Source organism: Apodemus sylvaticus, chromosome 9, assembly GCF_947179515.1.
Source record: "Apodemus sylvaticus chromosome 9, mApoSyl1.1, whole genome shotgun sequence".
Taxonomy (NCBI): domain Eukaryota; kingdom Metazoa; phylum Chordata; class Mammalia; order Rodentia; family Muridae; genus Apodemus; species Apodemus sylvaticus.
Window position 1 is genome coordinate 81,130,661 of NC_067480.1, and position 18,893 is coordinate 81,149,553.

An 18,893-nucleotide genomic window follows, 5' to 3' on the forward strand; every position below is an offset into this window, starting at 1 on the left:
AAACTGGCCGTATATGGGTCAGCATGTAGCACCTAGGCCAGACATGCTCCTGGAAGTGGAGAAGGATCCCTGTTAGCCCAGCAGCATTGGGCTCAAGTGGGACCCTGTAGTCTGAAAGAAACTGGCTGAGCCCTTGCACACACAGTGGGGTTTGGGCACAGCACCCCAGTCCTTCCTGTCTGCACTGGTGCAGGTGCTTTGGGGAAAGGCCATTGTGCTCTAGCTTTTCTTAGAAAAGCCCAAACTGCAGGTTGCCTGCACCTCTGGGCCAGCTCTCTGTAGTGGGGTGGGTCCGAAAGCCTTTGCTTTAGTAGGGTGACTCAGGCCCTCACGCAGGACCCCTGCTCCAGCTTGCCCTGGGTCTGAGCTGCTCCAGGCTGACTCGGTGGAAAGTGAGGCGGCAGTGCGAGGAGGGCCTAGAGATTAGCTACACGGGGGAAGAGACGACAACCGAGGCCGGAGAAGGATGCCCAAAAGCTTGATTCAGGGTTCAAAGATGGTGGCCAGTCCACCCTCCTCACTGTCCAGCACTTCTGTCTCCAGCATTGGTTTGGGTTTTTTGAAAAGCCAGGGAAGGTTCTTAATGTGAACTTCTTTCCGGAACTGTTCACCCAAGGGTTTCTGTAGAAAACAAAAAAGAAAACTGATGGGGAGTCCAGGCTGTGAGACACCCAAAACACACACACACACACACACACACACACACACACACACACACACACACACACACACACACACACAGGCTGTGAGACACCCAAAACACACACACACACACACACACACACACACACACACACACACACACACACACACACACACACACACACACCAGAACAGTCAGTGACTAGTTCATTTTGAGTTTACCCACAACAATCAGACAACAAGCAACTGTGGGACTGTGCGCCCTGACGGGGGAGCATGACTAACCCCAATGCAGCCAGCGATGAGACGTTTAAAGTGGTCCTTCCGGCGTTTATCAGCTGCTTTTTGAAGGGAGGGGTTTAAAAGCTTGCAGTCAAATTGGTCCAGAGACTCCTTGTTGATTTCAGGGATCTGCTCCATCACAGCTCTTATCTCTAGGTACCTCGGACGCTGGTTAAATGGGGATAAACTCACTGGATGTAGGTTTGGCTTGTCACCTTCCCCATACCACGCCACACCCACTTCCTAGGGGGAGCACAGGCAGCGTGGCAGATGCCACAGCTCCAGATCCTGGAAACACGGTACAGCGAGGCGGCCAGGCTGCCAGCGCCCCCACTTACCAGTGCCTCGTATATCTGGAAGGCCAGGTGGACCAGGGAAGCCATGCACCCATCATGCTGCCCATGCATCTGCAGCCCTTTCAGCACGCTGGTGAAGAGCCACGTGACAGCGTCTGCGAGCAGGGTCCCAGACATCACCTGGGGAGACAGTTGCGCTCAGGAGCCACGGGAACAAGGAAGGGCCCACCCCCAGTCCTCACTCCACGAGCCTGCCTAACTTCAACCTTCAGAGATGCAAGGAGAGGAGAGCCCCGTCATGTTTTCAGCTCTCAGTGTCTGCTATCCTGAAGGCGGAAGAACCTGACTCAGCAGGGGCAAGCCTGGTTCTGACCTGTGACCTGGGCTGAAACTCTGAGACCCTTAGTTCAGCTAGTCTGTTAGTTGAAAGGTGTCCATCACAGTAGTACAAAAGTAACCGACAGGATCGATGTCTGTGATGCCAGCTGCTAAGACTGAGGCAGGCTGGCAAGGTCAAGGCTTACCTGGGGAGTAGTAGGGAGCTCAGGGCTAGCTTGGGAAACTTAGACCCTTTGCTCAAAATAAAAAGGGAAAGGGACTTGGGGCTGTCACTCACTAGTAAAGTGCTGGCCTAGCGTGTTTGCTGCCTGAGGTCCACCCTCCAACCCCCACTAAGAAGAAAGGAGAGTAAGCACACCTGTTTGAGGAGGGGCCAGCAGAGCTGTGTGGTCGCCCTCTGGCAAGAGAGAGTGTCCTTCCAGGTCAGAGAATTAAATGCTGTGATTAATAGTGCTGTGCAAACATCCTGAACAGGAAAGAAGAAAGATAACAATGGGAATAAATACATTACCTCTGACTGCATTATACACCAATTCAGGTCTTTAGTTCTAGCAGCCAGCCTGGGCTATACAGCGAGGTCCAGGCCAGACAGGATGAGATTTTGTTTCTTTTAAAAAAGGGAGGGGGTGGGTTGGAGAGATGGCTCAGTGGTTAAGAGCACTGACTGCTCTATCAGAGGTCCTGACTTCAATTCCCAGCAACCACACGGTGGCTCACAGCCATCTGTAATGAGGTCTGGTGCCCTCTTCTGGTGTGTCTGAAGAGAGCAATGGTGGTAGACTCATGTATAAAATAAATTAAAAAAAAAAAGGGGGGGGGGAAGGTTGGAGTGGGAGAGAAATAGCTGTATGTGGGACAGACAAAAGTTCAGGCCTACAGAGGCCAAATACCATCGATCTGCAGCAATGTACGTGTGCATTTACGGAGAGCGTCTGCCCAATGCAAGGAAGGTGGGAGCTGGATGAGGAGAGAGGAACCCACCTCATGCTTCATCAGGCACTTGCCCAGGTCTGTGAGCTCCACCACAGATGACGGGGCTGCCTCAGTGGCCATCATCTCTTCATCTGTGAACGAGGCACAACACTCAGCACCATTCTTTCTCAGCAGAGAGAAATACCTGTGCTGAAGGTCCTAGCTAGCGGGCGCTGAGCAGTACTGTACAGCCCTCTACCCAGGGCTGCAGGCACCTCGGAGTGACACATCCACATATAGGTAAGGGTATGGATGATGTCTGGAGCACTGCAGGAGCTGCTGGGTGCTGAGTGACTGAGGACACCAGGGTATGTCACACACGAGTGCTCATGCTGACAGGCATGGACTCGGTTACCAGAGGACAGAAGGAGTAGCATGGTCCCTTCCCTATGACGACCTACAGCCAAGGGACAGGCAAGGAATAAACACTGCAGGAAACTGAACTAAAAGCATTGCAGAGGAAGAGATGGCCGGGGCATGGGGTGTTGGGCAGAGTGGGCATAAAGACCTCTTGGAGGAGATAACACTGGAGCAGAGAGGGGATGACTGAGCGGAGGCCATGGCAAGGAGGGCAGGACAAGACTGGATGGATGGATGGCGTCTTTCTCTGAGGGCCGAGCCACAGCTCACTCACCATCCCCATCTGTAGTGGGAGCCGCAGTGTGGTCGGCAGTCTTCTTTGACACACAGCAAGCCACTAGGAGAGAGCACAGTTACTAGGCTAGGAGAAAGCCCTCACTGTCCACTCAGCAACTGGGCCGCTCACCAACTGATCTCAGGCCACTGCTGGCCAGATGAAGGCTGGTGGGAAGAGCCAGACTGTGGGCCCCTTCTCCAGTCAGTTAGCTACGGGACGTTACAGACTCTTCTGAGAATAAATGACCAGGGAAGGGCACTGATACACCCCAATTACTTTGGACTGACAATCAACGACTAGTGTAAATTTGTCAACATTTCTGAACATAGCAATTGATGTCCATGTTTAAGAATCAAATTTTTTCCTATCTTTATCAAGCTAGAAAGTTGTTGCCAACGTTAATTCATGTTCTCACTTTGATCCCTTTCTTATTTGGTACACTGCGGCTCAGTTCGGACTGACTTAGGATGTGGACTTCTGTCATCCTGAACCTCTGCTGGGCACAGCTTCCGGGTCCCCACAAGTCACTTACTGATTAGGTCCATGACTTCTCGGGTTAGCATCCTCACCAGCTGTTCCTCCAGCATTTCCTGAGACTCGGGGTTGTCCTCTGCAATCTCATCTTCTCCACTGCAGAACCGAGAACCAGGGAACACATTCCGTGGGAGGCCAAGGCACCGAGGACAAGGAGAGTGTCGACCCGCACCCCCCCCCCCCAAGGCCATTTCTATGCTGTCTCTCCCTAGGTCTGAGTTCTGAAGATGTTATCAGGGATCAACAGCAGTCCACTGAAGCACACTGTCTGTGTGACTCTGCTTGGCTCCAATAACGGAGGGCTCAGGATCACCACCTAGAACAGGGAAGCGGAAGGTCCCCAGAGCAAGGCTGAATTTCCTATCAGGCCACTCATGGTAACAGTTGTCCAGACACATTGCCTCTCATCTAAGCTGGGAAAGGTTATAACCCACTGCCGTTCTAGCCCCAGGAGAGCCGGGACCCTGCCTGCCTCTTCCTTTCCCTACCTGAAGCTGCCTGCTGGCTCACACACCAAGGAAGACATTCCTTACCACAGCACGCTCCTCTGATTGATGACATGCCACTTCTGAGAAAGCCTCTGGAGAGACAAGACAAGTGTTAAGAGTGGCAAGTGACAGGCTAAGGACATGGTGCTAAGGCCTACGACTCATTCCTTAGTGCTGGGATGGGTGTAAGCGCTTACACACAGCTATTAATGTGTAGGCAGAATTAACTACCCAGAAAGAAATTCCTTATGCCAACCTAAAGACATTTTCTGAACTGAAAGCTAAATTGTACCAAAGTCCAAATATGAAAGTGGAATCTAAGCCGGGCAGTGGTGGCACACACCTTTGATCCCAGCACTTGAGCGGCAGAGAAAGAAGATTTCTGAATTCAAGGCCAGCCTGATCTACAGAGTGAGTTCCAGGACAGCCAGGGCTGCACAGAGAAACCCTGTCTCAAAAAAACCAAATCCAAAAAACCAAAAAAGAAGTGTTGACACAGTCAGTACTTGGTCATTTATTGCCAATCCAAGGGAGTCAGGTATGCGTCAGTCACCTTCCTATAACGTCTTTCTAGCCTTGGCAGGCCAAATACAGAAAAGGAGATCCGCTTTCTGTAACCTTACTCTGCTGACTGACAAGGGCCATCTCTGTTAAAACAGATCAACAGTACTGAGAAGTTCTGGGTCTCTCTGGAAACATCTGATCTGTCAAGCTGTCCACCGCTTCATCCCAGAGCCATGAGCAGACGAAAGCAGTCCCTTGGTCATTTGTCCTCCCAGGAGGACAGACGGAAGCAGGATCTGCACGTGCAGGCAGCAGGGCACCCACGCTGCCTAGCCCTTGGGGGCTGTTGGTGCACAGCAGTATATCTCTTGGGCTGGCGCCTTAGCCACAGGCCAGGGCTGGGAGAGCACGTTCAGGAGCCTCTTGGAAGACTCCAGAGCAGGCATGCACCTTTGTGTGTGCATTTGTTGTGTGGGTGTTTTGCATGGAGCTTGTGCACATGTGTGTTTTGTCTCCCTTTATCAGTCTTTACCATCTTTTTTAAATCCCCCCGGACCTGGAGCTTATCAATTAGCACAAGTCTGATGGGCAAAAGAGCCCCAGTGCGGAGCGCAGAAGTGTGACACCACAGCTGGTTCCCACGTGTCTTCTGGAGACCTGCATTCATGTCAATATGCTTGTAGGCACCAAGCCATGTCCCTAGCCCGGACCATGTGTTTACGAGTGAGTTCTCTTCGCCCCCTTCCCTCACCCACTTACCATGTGGAGGTAGGTGAAGAGAGGTCCAAGGATGGGGGAGATCAGGCTTTCATAGTGTTCCGGGGGACAGAAGAGCACAAGGGGCTTCACGAAGACACGTGCTACCATGAGTTAAGGAGTTTGAGCACATGAGCGGTCTTTCTCTCTAGCCAGCAGGCTGCACCACTGGGCAGTGCACTCCAGGGCTTTCATGATGCCAAGGATGTCTGTGTTAACAGGAACCCTCTCACGCTTCTCCTGGACCCCCAGCTGCACAAACACTCAACTCTTTTGTGTTTTGCTGTGAGCTGTCCACCCAGGCCTGGGCCATCAAGGAGGAGGAGGAAACAAAGATATCCTAACACAAAAGGCTCTGAAAGTCGATGAAACCTTGACTTTCAAAAGAAAGCACACAGCTGGTTGTACCAGCCTTCATCTGTAGCTTCAGTTCCCCAGCTGAGCCCAGGATTTCCAGGTCAGGCTGGAGAACAGTGAGATTGTTACTCAAAACAAAAACAAAATAAACCCAGGTGTGGTAGCACCCAACACTCAGCAGACAGAGGCCACAGAGAGATCCTGTCTTAAAACCCCAAAGTAAATAAATACAGAACCCAGCTGGTGGTGCATGCCCAGAATCCAGCATTTAGGAAGTTACGGCAGGAGGGGAGCTAGCCTCAACTATATATTGAGAGTCCCTGGGAAACTCAATCAACCAAAAGGAAGCACTAAACAAACTGTAGAAAAGGAAATTAACATTTTTATACTTCTAAGAAGTAGGAAGACAATAATTTACCTCCAGAGAGAACCTGAGGGTTCTCGCGCTGCCTGTCTCCCCTCTCTTACTCTGCTGTCTGGAGAAGACCCTGCTGCACCGACATCCATCGCCCCACCAGTTAGGCCTCCCTCTCGCCTGTCTCCCGCTTTCTGGCCTTCGCGGTAACTCAGGGCCATTTCAAGGATATGAAGCATAGATCTGAGCCGGAAGTCAGGAATATTGTTCAAGTTGACAAAGGCCGAGCCGAGGAGCTGGGTCGCCAGGTCCTCCACAGTATAGAAATCCTGCTGCATGGCAGGGCCTGCCTTCCCTAGGATATGGTAACTGTAAGGCAAAGTCACTGGTGTCAACACTCGGTGAGGCTGCAGCTCAGTGGTGTGCACATGCTCAGTATCTATCGCTAAGCCCCATAATCAGGACAGAAGCCTGGCTGCTGCTCACTGTCCCATGAGAAAGGGATGACAAGCACAAAGGTCAGAGCAGATGCCAGCCTGTTCTCTAACTCCTGGGCCTCATGGTTATGCACTAGCACCAACACAGTGGGCACAAACTTCAGGTCACAGCCAGGACTGAGATGCACACAATATCAAGGTGTGACGCAGCAAAGCAGGTTGCTCCCTTAGAGTGAACACCAGCTTCCCTTCTAACGCTCGCCCGCCCGCCTCACCATCACAAGAGTTCTCTGTGCTGGCCTCCCTACAAAGTGAGTGCTGTATTGAGGGAGTGTGGAGCGCAAGCGGGGCCGTTACCAGTTTTCATAGAGGATGCCGAAGAACCTCTGCATCCTTTCCAAAATGGTTCTATAGACAGGGTGGTCATTGAATTCCAAGAGAGGCTGAGGTAATCCTACAAACAAAGAAGGGGTTAGGAACGCGCTGTCTCAAAGAGCCAATACCCCTGAGCAGGCAGATATGACTGTGAGCATGTGTACTATATTACAAAGCAGGTGGCCATAGTCTCTAGTCGTAGAGTACCAAAACCATTGTGAAGGCGTTAGACCTTTCTCTTCCTCCCATCTTTCTGCAGCTGGGTATGAGACCAGGCCAGGTACATGCTAGTTAGGCTCTATCCATCCCAGGGTACTCCCTGCATCTGACACAGTCAGCTTTCATTAGTTCTTCAAGAAGGAACTTCCCAGACAAACAGGTTAGGCCTCCAAATTGGCACTCTCTCTAGGACCTGCCTCTTTCCTTCATAGCAGATTCCACATTTAAGAGTATTTTGCCATCTCTGTCTTTATCAAAGGTAATTCTATCGAGTGATTCTATCAGGGTAAAAACTGAGAGACACTGTTCTCCCATCCACCACTATTTGCACACCAAACTAAAGGAGACATGACTCCTGCTGGGAAGACTCACAGGACAGACCTGAGGAGCTCTACAAGTGCACTTCCTGACCCTGCTCACGGGAGCTTTGGGTGAGCCTGACAGGGACGTAAAGCCATCTTACCTAATATTGCCGTTTTTTCAGATTCAACTATATCCAGAGCCTTGGTGAAAGGCTCTGCCATTTTGGTTAGCATTTCCGGTGTATATAAAGTATTGTGAGTTCTGAAAGAAATAAGAATGTTATGTAAACATAAAATCTGGCTAGTCTTTCAAACAGATTTCCCAGCAACACTACTCCCAAGAGAGGCAAGAAAAAGAAAGAAAATAAAAATTTATGATTCCCCAGAGAAAGCCACAGCCTTGAAGTATTTAGTATATTGTACATGATCCTCACGGCCTAATGACACACACCAAATCCTGAGACTGAAGGACGCCACAACAATGACTATAAAGCAAAATCCTTTTAGACTTTAGCTGATGCTCCCAGTTTTCTGACTACTGGTGGTACCCAGCTGTCTCAGTTTGGGTTTTACTGCTGTGAACAGACATCATGACCAAGGCAACTCTTCCAACGGGAAACAATTAATTGGGACTGGCCTACAGGTTCAGACTTTTAGTCCATTATCATCATGGCAGGAAGCACTGCAGCACCCAGGCAGTTGGTGCAAGGAGCAGACTGCCTCTTCCACACTGGGTGGGGCCTCAAAGCCCACCCGTACAGTAACACACTTCCTCCAACACAGCCACACCCCCAACAGTACCCCTCTCTATGGGCCAAGCATTTTTGAATCCTCTCACCAATGATGCGTGGCACTGTGGTTTGTCATTTGCCACCTCTGTTTATGGAGCACAGAGCTGGCAATCGACACTACAGCTTCCAAGAGGAACAAGGTGCAAACGTGTTCTCCTTCAAAATGCCATGTCACCGAGGGACAAGACAAGGAACAAGCCCTGCCCGGCTCCCGCTCACACTGACTACTTCACTGCCCCGTCAGCAGCCACCTCCACCTTGCTTTTCTGGAGCACTGGAACCAGAACCAGAATCTTACGGACTGTAAACAAACCAACCACTCCAGAATGGAGCGTCACCCTAGATTTACCAACTCTAAAATAGTCACTTATTTAAATATTATGTGTGCATGGAGACTACATGAGTTTGTGCACTCTAGTAGGTCAGAATAAAATCAGGTGCCCTGGAGCTGGGGCTGTCTAACAGGGCGCATGAACCAAACTGAGTCCTCTGACCCATCTAGGCTTTCTGGTGACTTAAAACAAGAGGATAAAGTCTTATGATTATGTAGCCCTGCTGGTCTGAGTCCTGCTATACAAATTTAGCAGGTCTTGATCTCAGATATTTCCCATTTGGAATTAAAAGTATGAGTCACTATAGAAGGCTCACTTTTTGAGATGAGATCTTATTAACTTGCCCAAGCTGGCCTTGAACTCATTTCTACAGCCAACAGTGACCTTGAGTTTTCCATTAAATGCCAAGGATCAAGCCTGGACTCCTAGGCTTCTTCTGAAAGGTTCATTTTAGAACATTTGCAATACACAGAAAATGCCAGGCACTGACAGACACAGACAGGCTGGCCATCTTTTTTTTTTTTTTTTTTTTTTGAGACAGGGTTTCTCTGTGTAGCCCTGGCTGTCCTGGAATTCACTCTGTAGACCAGGCTGGCCTCGAACTCAGAAATCCGCCTGCTTCTGCCTCCCAAGTGCTGAGGGCCATCTTATAAACCAATGTCTTATAAGTTGTCCTTTGAGCATAGCTGCTCCTAGAAAGGACAAGATTTTGATTCCCAGCACCTACATGGTCATTAGTAACTCCTGTAACCAGCTCCAGGGGATGGTACCTTCTCTGGTCTCTGTGGGTGGTCCACAGACGGCAGCAGACCAGTCAGAGCCAGCTATTGTACAGTCTGGTCTTGATTTCTTGTCCTCCTGTTCCCTTTACACGAGATGAGCTCAGTGTAAAACACCATACCTACAATTTGTGTGTTGTTTTAAACCGAATGTAAATATTCAAAACACTTTAAAGTTTATTAAGGTTTACTTAGCCTGGCAGCATACCAAGAACATGATAGTAAGGTCAGGTCGGTCATTACGGAAGATGACTGATGGGGCAAATGTGCAGTGTGCGAAGGACTCAACAGGGCACACTGTGCAACATTATTTAAAAGGAAAACAAAACCACAAAAGACAGGGTTTCACTATATATTTCTGGCTGACCTGGAACTCACTCTGTAGACCAGCCTGGCCTGAAACTTCACCTGTCTCAGCCTCCTGGGTGCTGAGATTAAAGGTGTGCACTACAACGACTCAAAAAACATGACACCTAAAATCTGAGTATTGCTCTGGCATTTCACCACATAGGTGTCGGTGACTGAACTCAGGACCGTCTGGATGGAAAAGGCGCATAAACCCAGGAAGCTCTTGAGAGGGCCCATGAGGCACCTCCCCAAGCGTCTCTAACAGTGAACAATTCCTGAAAGAGAGGACACTCTTTGGCAGAAGCTGCTGTAGATGACTTGGGAAACTCCAGGATGCATGCTCCACAGTCAGTTTGGTGACTAGGCTGACTTTGAGACACCCATGCTCCCAACTAACCCTATAACCTCCCCAGCTCACCGAGCAGACTTGCCACTGCCGGTTACTAGTGCCCTGTCTAGAAAACAGCCAGCTGACCGTGTTTCTCCAGGAAAAGTAATCTGACACTGAGACAGGAAAATGGTAAGTTTAATAAGGCCAACCTGACTTGCGTAGCAAGGTTCTCAGAAAAATAAAAACCAAACTGCACTTGGCTCAATTTGTAGTATTTTGCTTTCTAAAACAAAGTCTCTCAGAAGTCTGGGATGATGTTAATACTACAAAATAATGTCTGATATAATTACTTGAATGAATTTAAACTTGACTCTGAGCAAATGGGCCATAATTACTTTTTCTCCCTTTCTCTCTCTCTCTTTTTTAAAGACAAGGTCTTGGGGCTGGATTGCTCAGTAGTTAACAACACTGGCTGCTCTTCCAGAGGACCTGGGTCCAATACCCAGCACCCACATGGCAGCTCACAACTGTTTGAGACTCCAGTTCCAGAGGATCTGACAACTTCACAGACATACATGCACTCAAAACACCTACTCAAATGAAATAAGTAAATTTCAAAAAAATATAAAATAAAAAAAGACAAGGCTGGCTGTGACTCCACAGGTATCAGCCTGACTTTGCTCCTAAATACTAGTATTAAAGGCAATCGAAACATGCCCATTTGTTTCTTTTGTTTGTTTTGAGACAGTGTTTTGTACTCAAGAGTCTCCTGCTTTAGTCTCAAGTGATCTGATTATATCAACTGTAAATGGCTTTGCAGCATACCTGCTGTTTTTACTATTAATTACATGTGATCATAAAAACCAACCAACCAACACACGCATGCACGCACGCACCCTAAGCTGGGTATGGTGACAGTTGGGAAATAGAAGGATCAGAGTTCATGGTCACGGTGAATTAAAGACCAGCCTAGATTACAAAGAATAAAGTCTACTAGCCCAAAACATAATTAAAAATACAAAAGGGGCCTGAGAAACTGCTCAGAGAGTAAAGGGCTCCGTATGCTATGCCAGCTCGTGCCCAGACCGCAGTGCTGAGTGAGCAGAAGTAGGCATTGTCAGGGGTTCTCTGGTCAGCCAGTCTCACCAAACTTCCAGGTGTAGGTTCATGTTGGAGACTGTCTCAAAGAATAAGGCAGAGAATTAACACTGGAGAGACACCCTGACATCAGTCTCTGGCTTCTGCATGCACCTGCACATAAGTGCACCCCATCCCCACCAAAGCAGGATGTAACAGACAACACTATTATGTCTATATAGAGAGTACACCTCACACAGAAAGGCCAACTGTCCTTAGAAAGAAAAGCCTCCCTCTCAAAAGACTCAGGACCTAATTCCATACCACTGCTGTGATCAAAAGTAAAAGATTAAACTTTTGAGATTCTTAAAAATAAGAACAAAGACTATCTCTGACTCACCTTACAAGGGCAAGCAGATTGTCCAGAAGTCTGAGGATCTGCTCTGTGCAGGGGTTCCGGAAGATCGGGTTCCCACTGGGCGTGTGACCCACCACAAACCCCCCAGCTCTGGCTTCTTCTAGGTCGGAAGGCCAGCTAGTCCGTCTCATAACTCCCAGAATGCTGTACACGCAAAAACTCATCTATAGAGAAGAATGAAAAACAGCAGGGATAAGAGGAAAGCACTGTGACACGCACTCAGGGTGACAGCTCAGCGACAGAGACAGGGAAGAAGCCTGTGTGTCCCACCCCAGGAAGACCTCAGTCCTTGTCTTTATGGTCCAGTCCAAGGGAGGTCTTCTCACTGCCGTTTTCAGGACCAGTGGTAGGAAGCTCTGGAAGCTTCTTTTTCATTAGGATGTCTTTCCAGGAGTTTAATGACCCTGGGCTAGGGGTGGCTTGGATGAGCTCCACCCCAAGTATTTAAACTGCCATTTTTTACCTGACCCTCCATCTGGGACTCCACAGCTTGCATCCTAACCCCCAACCCCTCATGCCAGGCTGATCACGTGTCTTTCACCATAGTGGCTTATTTGAGTCCCGATGCACTGGAAAGCCTCAGGTTCTCAAGGTTTGGCCATCACCTAGGACGTCACATGCCAGAGAGCAATAGCAGGGAGGACTCACCCTGCGACCAAGTTCTGACCTACTTCCTCATTACACCTCCAGTCTTCCGAGCTACTTAGGGATCCTTAAAGCCAAAATAATGACTTCATAGAAAAGACCATGTGCTCTGTTGTGAGAACTAACTCAAGAATTCAAGACTAAAGAAGAAAAGAAAGGAGAAGCTTAGGGCAGGGGAGACTCTTGGATCTCTCACCAGTACAGACAAAACAAATCTGAGAAACTTGATAAATGAGACACCCTAACTCCTGCCCGTGGCCAGTGCAGCTTCCCGTTCCCAGGAGTCTTACTCGTGCACGGTTCAGGCCACAGGGATCCTCCACAGCTGGGTCACAGCCTTTCAGATCGGCACCCACATAGGCAATGAAGGCGTCAATGTCCGACAGCGCTCTGAAGAGGGGAGGAGGAAAAGTTACATCGTGATCTTGGATTAGACAAAGATTTACTTTATTTTCAGCTAAGTATATGTGCACATCTGTGTCGGGGTGTGTATACGAGTGCAGGTGACCTCAAAGGCCAAAAGAGACCACTAGGTCCCCTGGAGCTTGTTACAGGCTGCTATGAGCAGGTTTGTCTGGTGTTGGGTACTAACGCTGGTTGTCTGAAAAAGCAATAAGCTTTACTAATCACTAAGCCATACCTCCAGCTACTACATCATGATTTAAAAAAAAAAAGAAAATGGGGGAAATGTGTGCTTGCATCTATGTATGTCTGTGCACCACAAAGTGCACAGTGTTTAGTTCCTCAGAGACCAGCTCTGAATTCCTTGGGGCTGGAGTTACAAAAGGTAGTGAGCTACAATGTAGGTGTTTGGAACTGGATGAACCTGCATCCTCTACAAGAGCAACAAATGCTCCTTTATAAGCTGAGTTATTTCTCCAGCCCTCCAAATTTTGTTTGCTCCCTCCGGGAAAGTGGCTAACTGAGGACTCAAGAGATTAGTTTATGCCTCTGATGGTACTAAAGGTGTGTGCCACCATAGCTTCCTTGAGTCATGGCTTTAGGGAAGGACAGTCTCCTCCACAAGAGCTAACAGCAGATAAAGGGAGATCATCATCACAGGTTTGTACATGCAGCAGTAAAGAGGGCAGAGGGTCAGGAGTTCAAGGTCACCCCTGGCTATAGAGTTATCCAGAGGCCAACCTGGGTTACAGTAGACCCAGCTTTGAGAAACTAAATTAAACAGAGCTGAGAGACAGAGTATTTGACCCCAAACAGTAGGGTTTTTGCTTTTGTTTGGTTTGGTTTTTAAAACAAGGTCTCACTGTGTAGCTCTGGCTGTCCTGGAACTCACAGAAAGATCCACCTACTTCTGCCTCCTGAGTGCTAAGATTAAAGGTTTATGCCACTGAGCCCAGCCCAAACAGCAGTTGTTATAGTGAAAGTTTAATCACACAAATTATAAGCTGTCATTTGAAAGTTTATGTTAACATTTCCACTCACAAATATTGCTGTGTATTTTACAAATTAAAACAGTGACAAGAGAAACAGGTTCTCTACCATGTGGACACCACAGGTACCAGGTCCACAGATGTGGACACCGAAGGTACCAGGACCACAGACGTGGACACCGTAGGTACCAGGCACACAGATGTGGGCACTGTAGGTAACAGGCATACAGATGTGGGCACCGTAGGCACCAGGCACACAGATGTGGACACCATAGGTACCAGGTCCACAGATGTGGACACCGTAGGTACCAGGTCCACAGATGTGGACACCGTAGGTACCAGGTACACAGATGTGGACACCGTAGGCACCAGGCACACAGATGTGGGCACTGTAGGCACCAGGCACACAGATGTGGACACCATAGGTACCAGGTACACAGATGTTGGACACCATAGGTACCAGGCCCACAGACCCCACTGTGCTCCTTTCTAGCCCCTCTCATTTCTCCAAAGATGTGAGGCTGCACTGCAAATGTGCCACAGTGATACACGCCCTACAACCACACTAACCACCTTTGGCCAGTCCTAGTACACCTCCATAGAAAAAGGCAACATTTTCTGGGATGAGATTATGTCACTGACAGTGCCAGTATGGCCCCACATCCTCATATCCCCCTACACCTTGACACAGCTCTGGAAATACGCCAGTTCTATTCGAGTGCTGTCACACAGTCAGTGGTCCCCACATCTCCTGTACCTGCACATTTCTTCAGAAAGCCAGATGCTGACCACCGGTGCCATCAGCTCCTCTAGGAATAACTTCTGACGCTCATAATCCTTGAACTGGTTGCTAACTAGAACCAGGGCCTCCATGAGGGCGCACTTCTCCATCTGGGTCAGGAGTAGCTCATTGGAGAGGAGCTGCTTCACATGGCTATAGAGCATGTCAAAATTGGGCTGCATATCACAGAGAAAAAAGGCTGACTTTCAGAGAGAGGAGCCAGTCAAGGATGCTAGAAAATCAAGACAGTCTGTGGGAGATTAGGCCTATGGGCCACCACGTAATACCTTGGTCATGTTTGTCCCTGTCTGAACAGCAGGGAACTGAGCAGGGGGCAGGTCTGCCTGGTGCGTCTCTACACTGATGCTATTGTACATTCACCAAGATCAATTTCAAAATAGCCTTTTAATGTGGACAAATGTTAACTTTTAAAAGAACCCCCACAAGAAATGGCTGGAATCTGCATCTGGCTTCTCTCAAAATTCAGACAATCATTTGCAATAGGAATTGAAAACATTTCGTTTATCTTTAGGGGCAAATTAAGATACATTTGAAGCTGTACCACTAGGATAGCAGTTCTCAACCTGTGGGTCACAACCCCTTTAGACGTTGTATATCAGATATCCTGCATATCAGATATTTGCATTACAGCTCTATCAGTAGAGAAGTTACAGTTATGAAGTAGCAGCAATATAATTTTTTAGTTTGGAGTCACCACAATGTGAGAAACTGTATTAAAAGGTCGTGCGCAGCCTTAGGAAGGTTGAGAACCACTGTTCTATGTAAAAAGAGGAAGAACAGACCAACTCAAGAAAGCTATCTACAAAAAACTAGTCCCACAAGGTAAAGAAGATTCAGCAGGGCCCAGCATCTTACCAGAACAAGGTCTGGGTAGTCCCGACACATCTTGTTGATGGAGGAGCAAGCATGTCTCCTTACGTTCCTGACTGCCCGAGTCCTGGGGGCCTGCAGAGAAACACCCCAAACTCAGAGACACTTTAAACACTGCTCATTACTGCAGATGAAGACCACAGAACAGTCAGTAGATTCACAGTCCAGTCTATAGTTCTAAGGGTAAAAATGAATTGAGGTTCACAGTCTCCATGAACCTGTGTTCAGATTTGCCCTAGGATGCCTCCAGAGAAAACCATCTATGACCATCTGATTTGCTAACTCTTTCCATACGCACAAAGTCCAGACTGAGGATGGGTGTGAGGCACTCCTCATACTTAAGTGTATGAGAAGTTAGAATTGGGACAGTTTAATTGAATGGTCTCAGCTGTGCACGGCAGCTCACGCCTGTAATGCTACGAATGCGGGGAGGGGACAGTGGTAGGGAGGCAGAATTTAAGGTCAGCCTGAGATACATAGTCAGGCCCTGTTTCAAAACATAACCCCAGACACAATAGAAAAAAAATGGTCTTACCTTACTTTCCCCCACAGATTCAAAAGTAACAAACGAAAAGAGCTGAGGGGAGAAGAAAAGCAGCAGTTACCCCGTCTGTGAGTGAGCAGAGTTCCAGCCGCCCTGCAAATGTACTCTTGGCTTCCACATGCTGGCAGCAGAAGTGGTGGAGGAGTCATTGGTGTTACAAGTCATACTCCACTTTCTCAGACGCTTGTGGGAGGCTGGAGAGCCTAACTTTACCTCGGTACCATTATAGTGTAAGAGGCAGGGATTACTGACTGACGACCGTCTATGCCATGGCCTAGAGCTCGGCTGAGGACAGCTCTGTGCTCTGCCCCTCTGCCCCCTTCCCTCCAGCAGTGTGCTGCTGCCTTGGCCTTACCCAAGTGTAAGTAGAACTATGCTGGCCCAAGGGGCAATTCAAGAAACCCACTGGCGCTTTCCCCAAGGCTCAGTGAGCTTCTGTTGTACGTAGCATGATCTTCATTTCTCTGGCTAGACCTTTCTTTTGGACAGGCATGGTGAGACTTGCCCCTGTGCTGCTGCTCCCTTCAGTGATGTTGACGGATTCCTGGCTAGAGCCAGATATCTCCAAGCATATATACAGACTATATTTTCCATGGTTAAATGTAGGTCCCCCCCCCCTTTTTTTGGTTTCTCAAGATAGGGTTTTTCTGTGTAGCCTGGGCTGTCCTGGAACTCACTCTGTAGACCAGGCTGGTCTCGAACTCAGAAATCCACCTGCCTCTGCCTCCCAAGTGCTGGGATTAAAAGCGTGCGCCACAACTGCCTGGCAACTGTACAGTTTTTCTTAAAAAATATATATTTACTCATTTTATGTACATGAGTGCTTTGCCTGCGAGTATACCTACATTACATGCATTCCTGGTGACTGAGGAGACTCAGAGAAGGGTATCAGATTCTCTGGAACTGTAGGCTGTGAGCAACCGTATGGGTCCTGGGAACTGAACTTCCGCCCTTGGCAAGAACAGCAAGTGTTCTTAACCATCTCTCCAGCCCCACCACCCTTTTAGTCTTGAGATAATGCCTAAATCTTATTTCAGTAGCCCCTCAAGTCTAGACATTTAATCTCCCATCATCCATCTTGAGAGCTGTTTTTTGCTTGTTTTTTTTTTTTTTTTTTGTTTTTTCGAGACAGGGTTTTTCTGTATAGCCCTGGCTGTCCTGGAACTCACTCTGTAGACCAGGCTGGCCTCGAACTCAGAAATCCGCCTGCCTCTACCTCCCAAGTGCTGGGATTACAGGCATGCGCCACCACGCCCGGCGAGAGCTGTTTTAACTGTAATGTTTTACATGAACTTCAGAAGCAGTGAAGGCTCTTACTATGCTGAATCACTAAATCAGAAACCCCAAAAATTATCCAAGCTCTCCAACTCAAATTCCTACCACCAACCCTAAAGGACACTTACCTTTAGTGTTCCTTTCTGTTTCCTAGCATGGGAATGTATTTACTCATTGCTATTCCATATGGGTAGGCGCAGTGTCTGTTTATTCACCTTTTCCCCACAGAAGCACTGAACAATAAGGTACTAGCTAGTGTCTGAGCCACAGTAAGAACCAAGTAAACCACCCAATACCAGAAAATAAGCCTGCCCTTCAAACAGTTATAAAAATGGACTCATTTATAAAGATGGGTTTTTACCTTAGAGAAGACCTGGGGCAGGAACGCAGGCTTGTATGTGACAAATGGAAAGAGTGCTGAGACATTGGTGAGGACACAGGATAGGACCAGGGGATCCTTGATCTCAAAGTTCAAAACCAGCTGCAGCAGTTCTATCCCATCATTAACTGGGAGTTCCTGTCAGACAGACACAACAGGAAGTCAACAGGGCTGTAGCTCAAGAACCACTACTGCACTTTCTTTATATTGTAGGTTATGAAAATACAGCATAGTTAGCACACACAACTACACACGGTACATGTATGTACAAGCAGTGTTTGTGTTTCTAGGAACTGAAGCCAAAGCCTCATGTATACTAGGAAAGTGTTCAACCACTGGCTATGTCTCCGACCTTTGTCCCTAGCCCTACAACTTTGTGCCCTGAGACTGGTTTTAAGTTTGCCCAGGCTGGCCCTGAACTCAGTCTAGAGCCCAAGATAACTTTGAACTTATAGTCCTGCTTCAGGCTCTCAGGTATTTAGGATTATAAGCCTACTGTACCACAAAGCCCAGCTTATACACTGCCTTTGAACCATTAAAATCTAAACCACTTCATTAAAAATTTTCCATAATTGATGCCAACATGAATATATAATTTTAAAAAAAGTTTCCATTTTCCTACTACAGACAGGTAGGCAGATAGACAAGTAAGTAGATCCCTTAGCTAGAGAGCACTTCTATTTTAGGACCCAAAAGGCAGAGGCAATAGGATTGCCACAAGTTCAAAGCCAGCCAAGTTGTACAGCAAGGCTCTGTCTCAAGTAAATAAACACATTTTCAATTAGTTCATTTGAGTAAGAGATTTTGAGGGAATTTCTAAATTTGTGGCGTTAAAAGTTATATATTTCCTCTAAGGTTTATTATCTTTGTGTGTGTGTGTGTGTGTGTGTGTGTGTATGTGTACACATATGCACATTCTCAAGTCTAAGTGCACACGTGTACACAGGAATGCTTGCCAGAGTACAGGTGTCCTCAAAGGCCTGTGGATACCCTGGGGCTCAAGTTGCAAGTAGCTGTGAGCCTGTAACCAATAGGACCCAACTGAGGTTGTCTGAAAGAACAGAAAGTACTCTAAAGTACCAAGCCATCTCTCCTTCTCAGACTATGAGTCTTCCAATGTCAAACCACGTTTCAGCTTATTTTTCTTTTTAGATAGGGCCCTTGTGTGTATGCAGCACATGTTGGCCTCAAAACAGTTGTTCTTCTACCTTCTGGGGAATTATTTAACAAGCTTTGTCTACAGCTAGATTACACTGCTTTATAATGCTGTGGGCTTCGTGATTTACTACCAAGGAAAGCAAACTGATTGTCATCATCACAATGTGACCCAGTCCCCAAACAATCTCATTATCAGGTCACTGCAGAGGCAGCGGAAGCACTGTCTGCTCCCTAGACTAGAATCAAGTCAGGCTAGTG

The 18,893-nt window shown here is 47.9% G+C and overlaps 1 protein-coding gene across 1 annotated transcript in view; it reads right to left on the reverse strand.

The window, feature by feature from the left end:
- Positions 1-461: 461 nt before the first annotated feature.
- Positions 462-18,893, reverse strand: part of Xpo5 (exportin 5) — a 39,543-nt gene continuing 21,111 nt past the window's right edge. Inside the window, exons 15-32 of the mRNA XM_052192112.1 lie at positions 17,460-17,615; positions 15,815-15,856; positions 15,265-15,354; positions 14,365-14,564; positions 12,507-12,606; positions 11,554-11,735; positions 7,657-7,757; positions 6,957-7,053; positions 6,395-6,531; positions 5,454-5,551; positions 4,236-4,282; positions 3,701-3,798; positions 3,166-3,228; positions 2,541-2,623; positions 1,918-2,025; positions 1,263-1,400; positions 928-1,092; positions 462-621 (exon numbers count right to left, since the gene is read on the reverse strand). Of these exons, the coding sequence (XP_052048072.1) occupies positions 484-621; positions 928-1,092; positions 1,263-1,400; positions 1,918-2,025; positions 2,541-2,623; positions 3,166-3,228; positions 3,701-3,798; positions 4,236-4,282; positions 5,454-5,551; positions 6,395-6,531; positions 6,957-7,053; positions 7,657-7,757; positions 11,554-11,735; positions 12,507-12,606; positions 14,365-14,564; positions 15,265-15,354; positions 15,815-15,856; positions 17,460-17,615 (2,043 nt within the window). The 3' untranslated portion in view covers positions 462-483. The remainder of the gene's footprint in view (positions 622-927; positions 1,093-1,262; positions 1,401-1,917; positions 2,026-2,540; positions 2,624-3,165; positions 3,229-3,700; positions 3,799-4,235; positions 4,283-5,453; positions 5,552-6,394; positions 6,532-6,956; positions 7,054-7,656; positions 7,758-11,553; positions 11,736-12,506; positions 12,607-14,364; positions 14,565-15,264; positions 15,355-15,814; positions 15,857-17,459; positions 17,616-18,893) is intronic.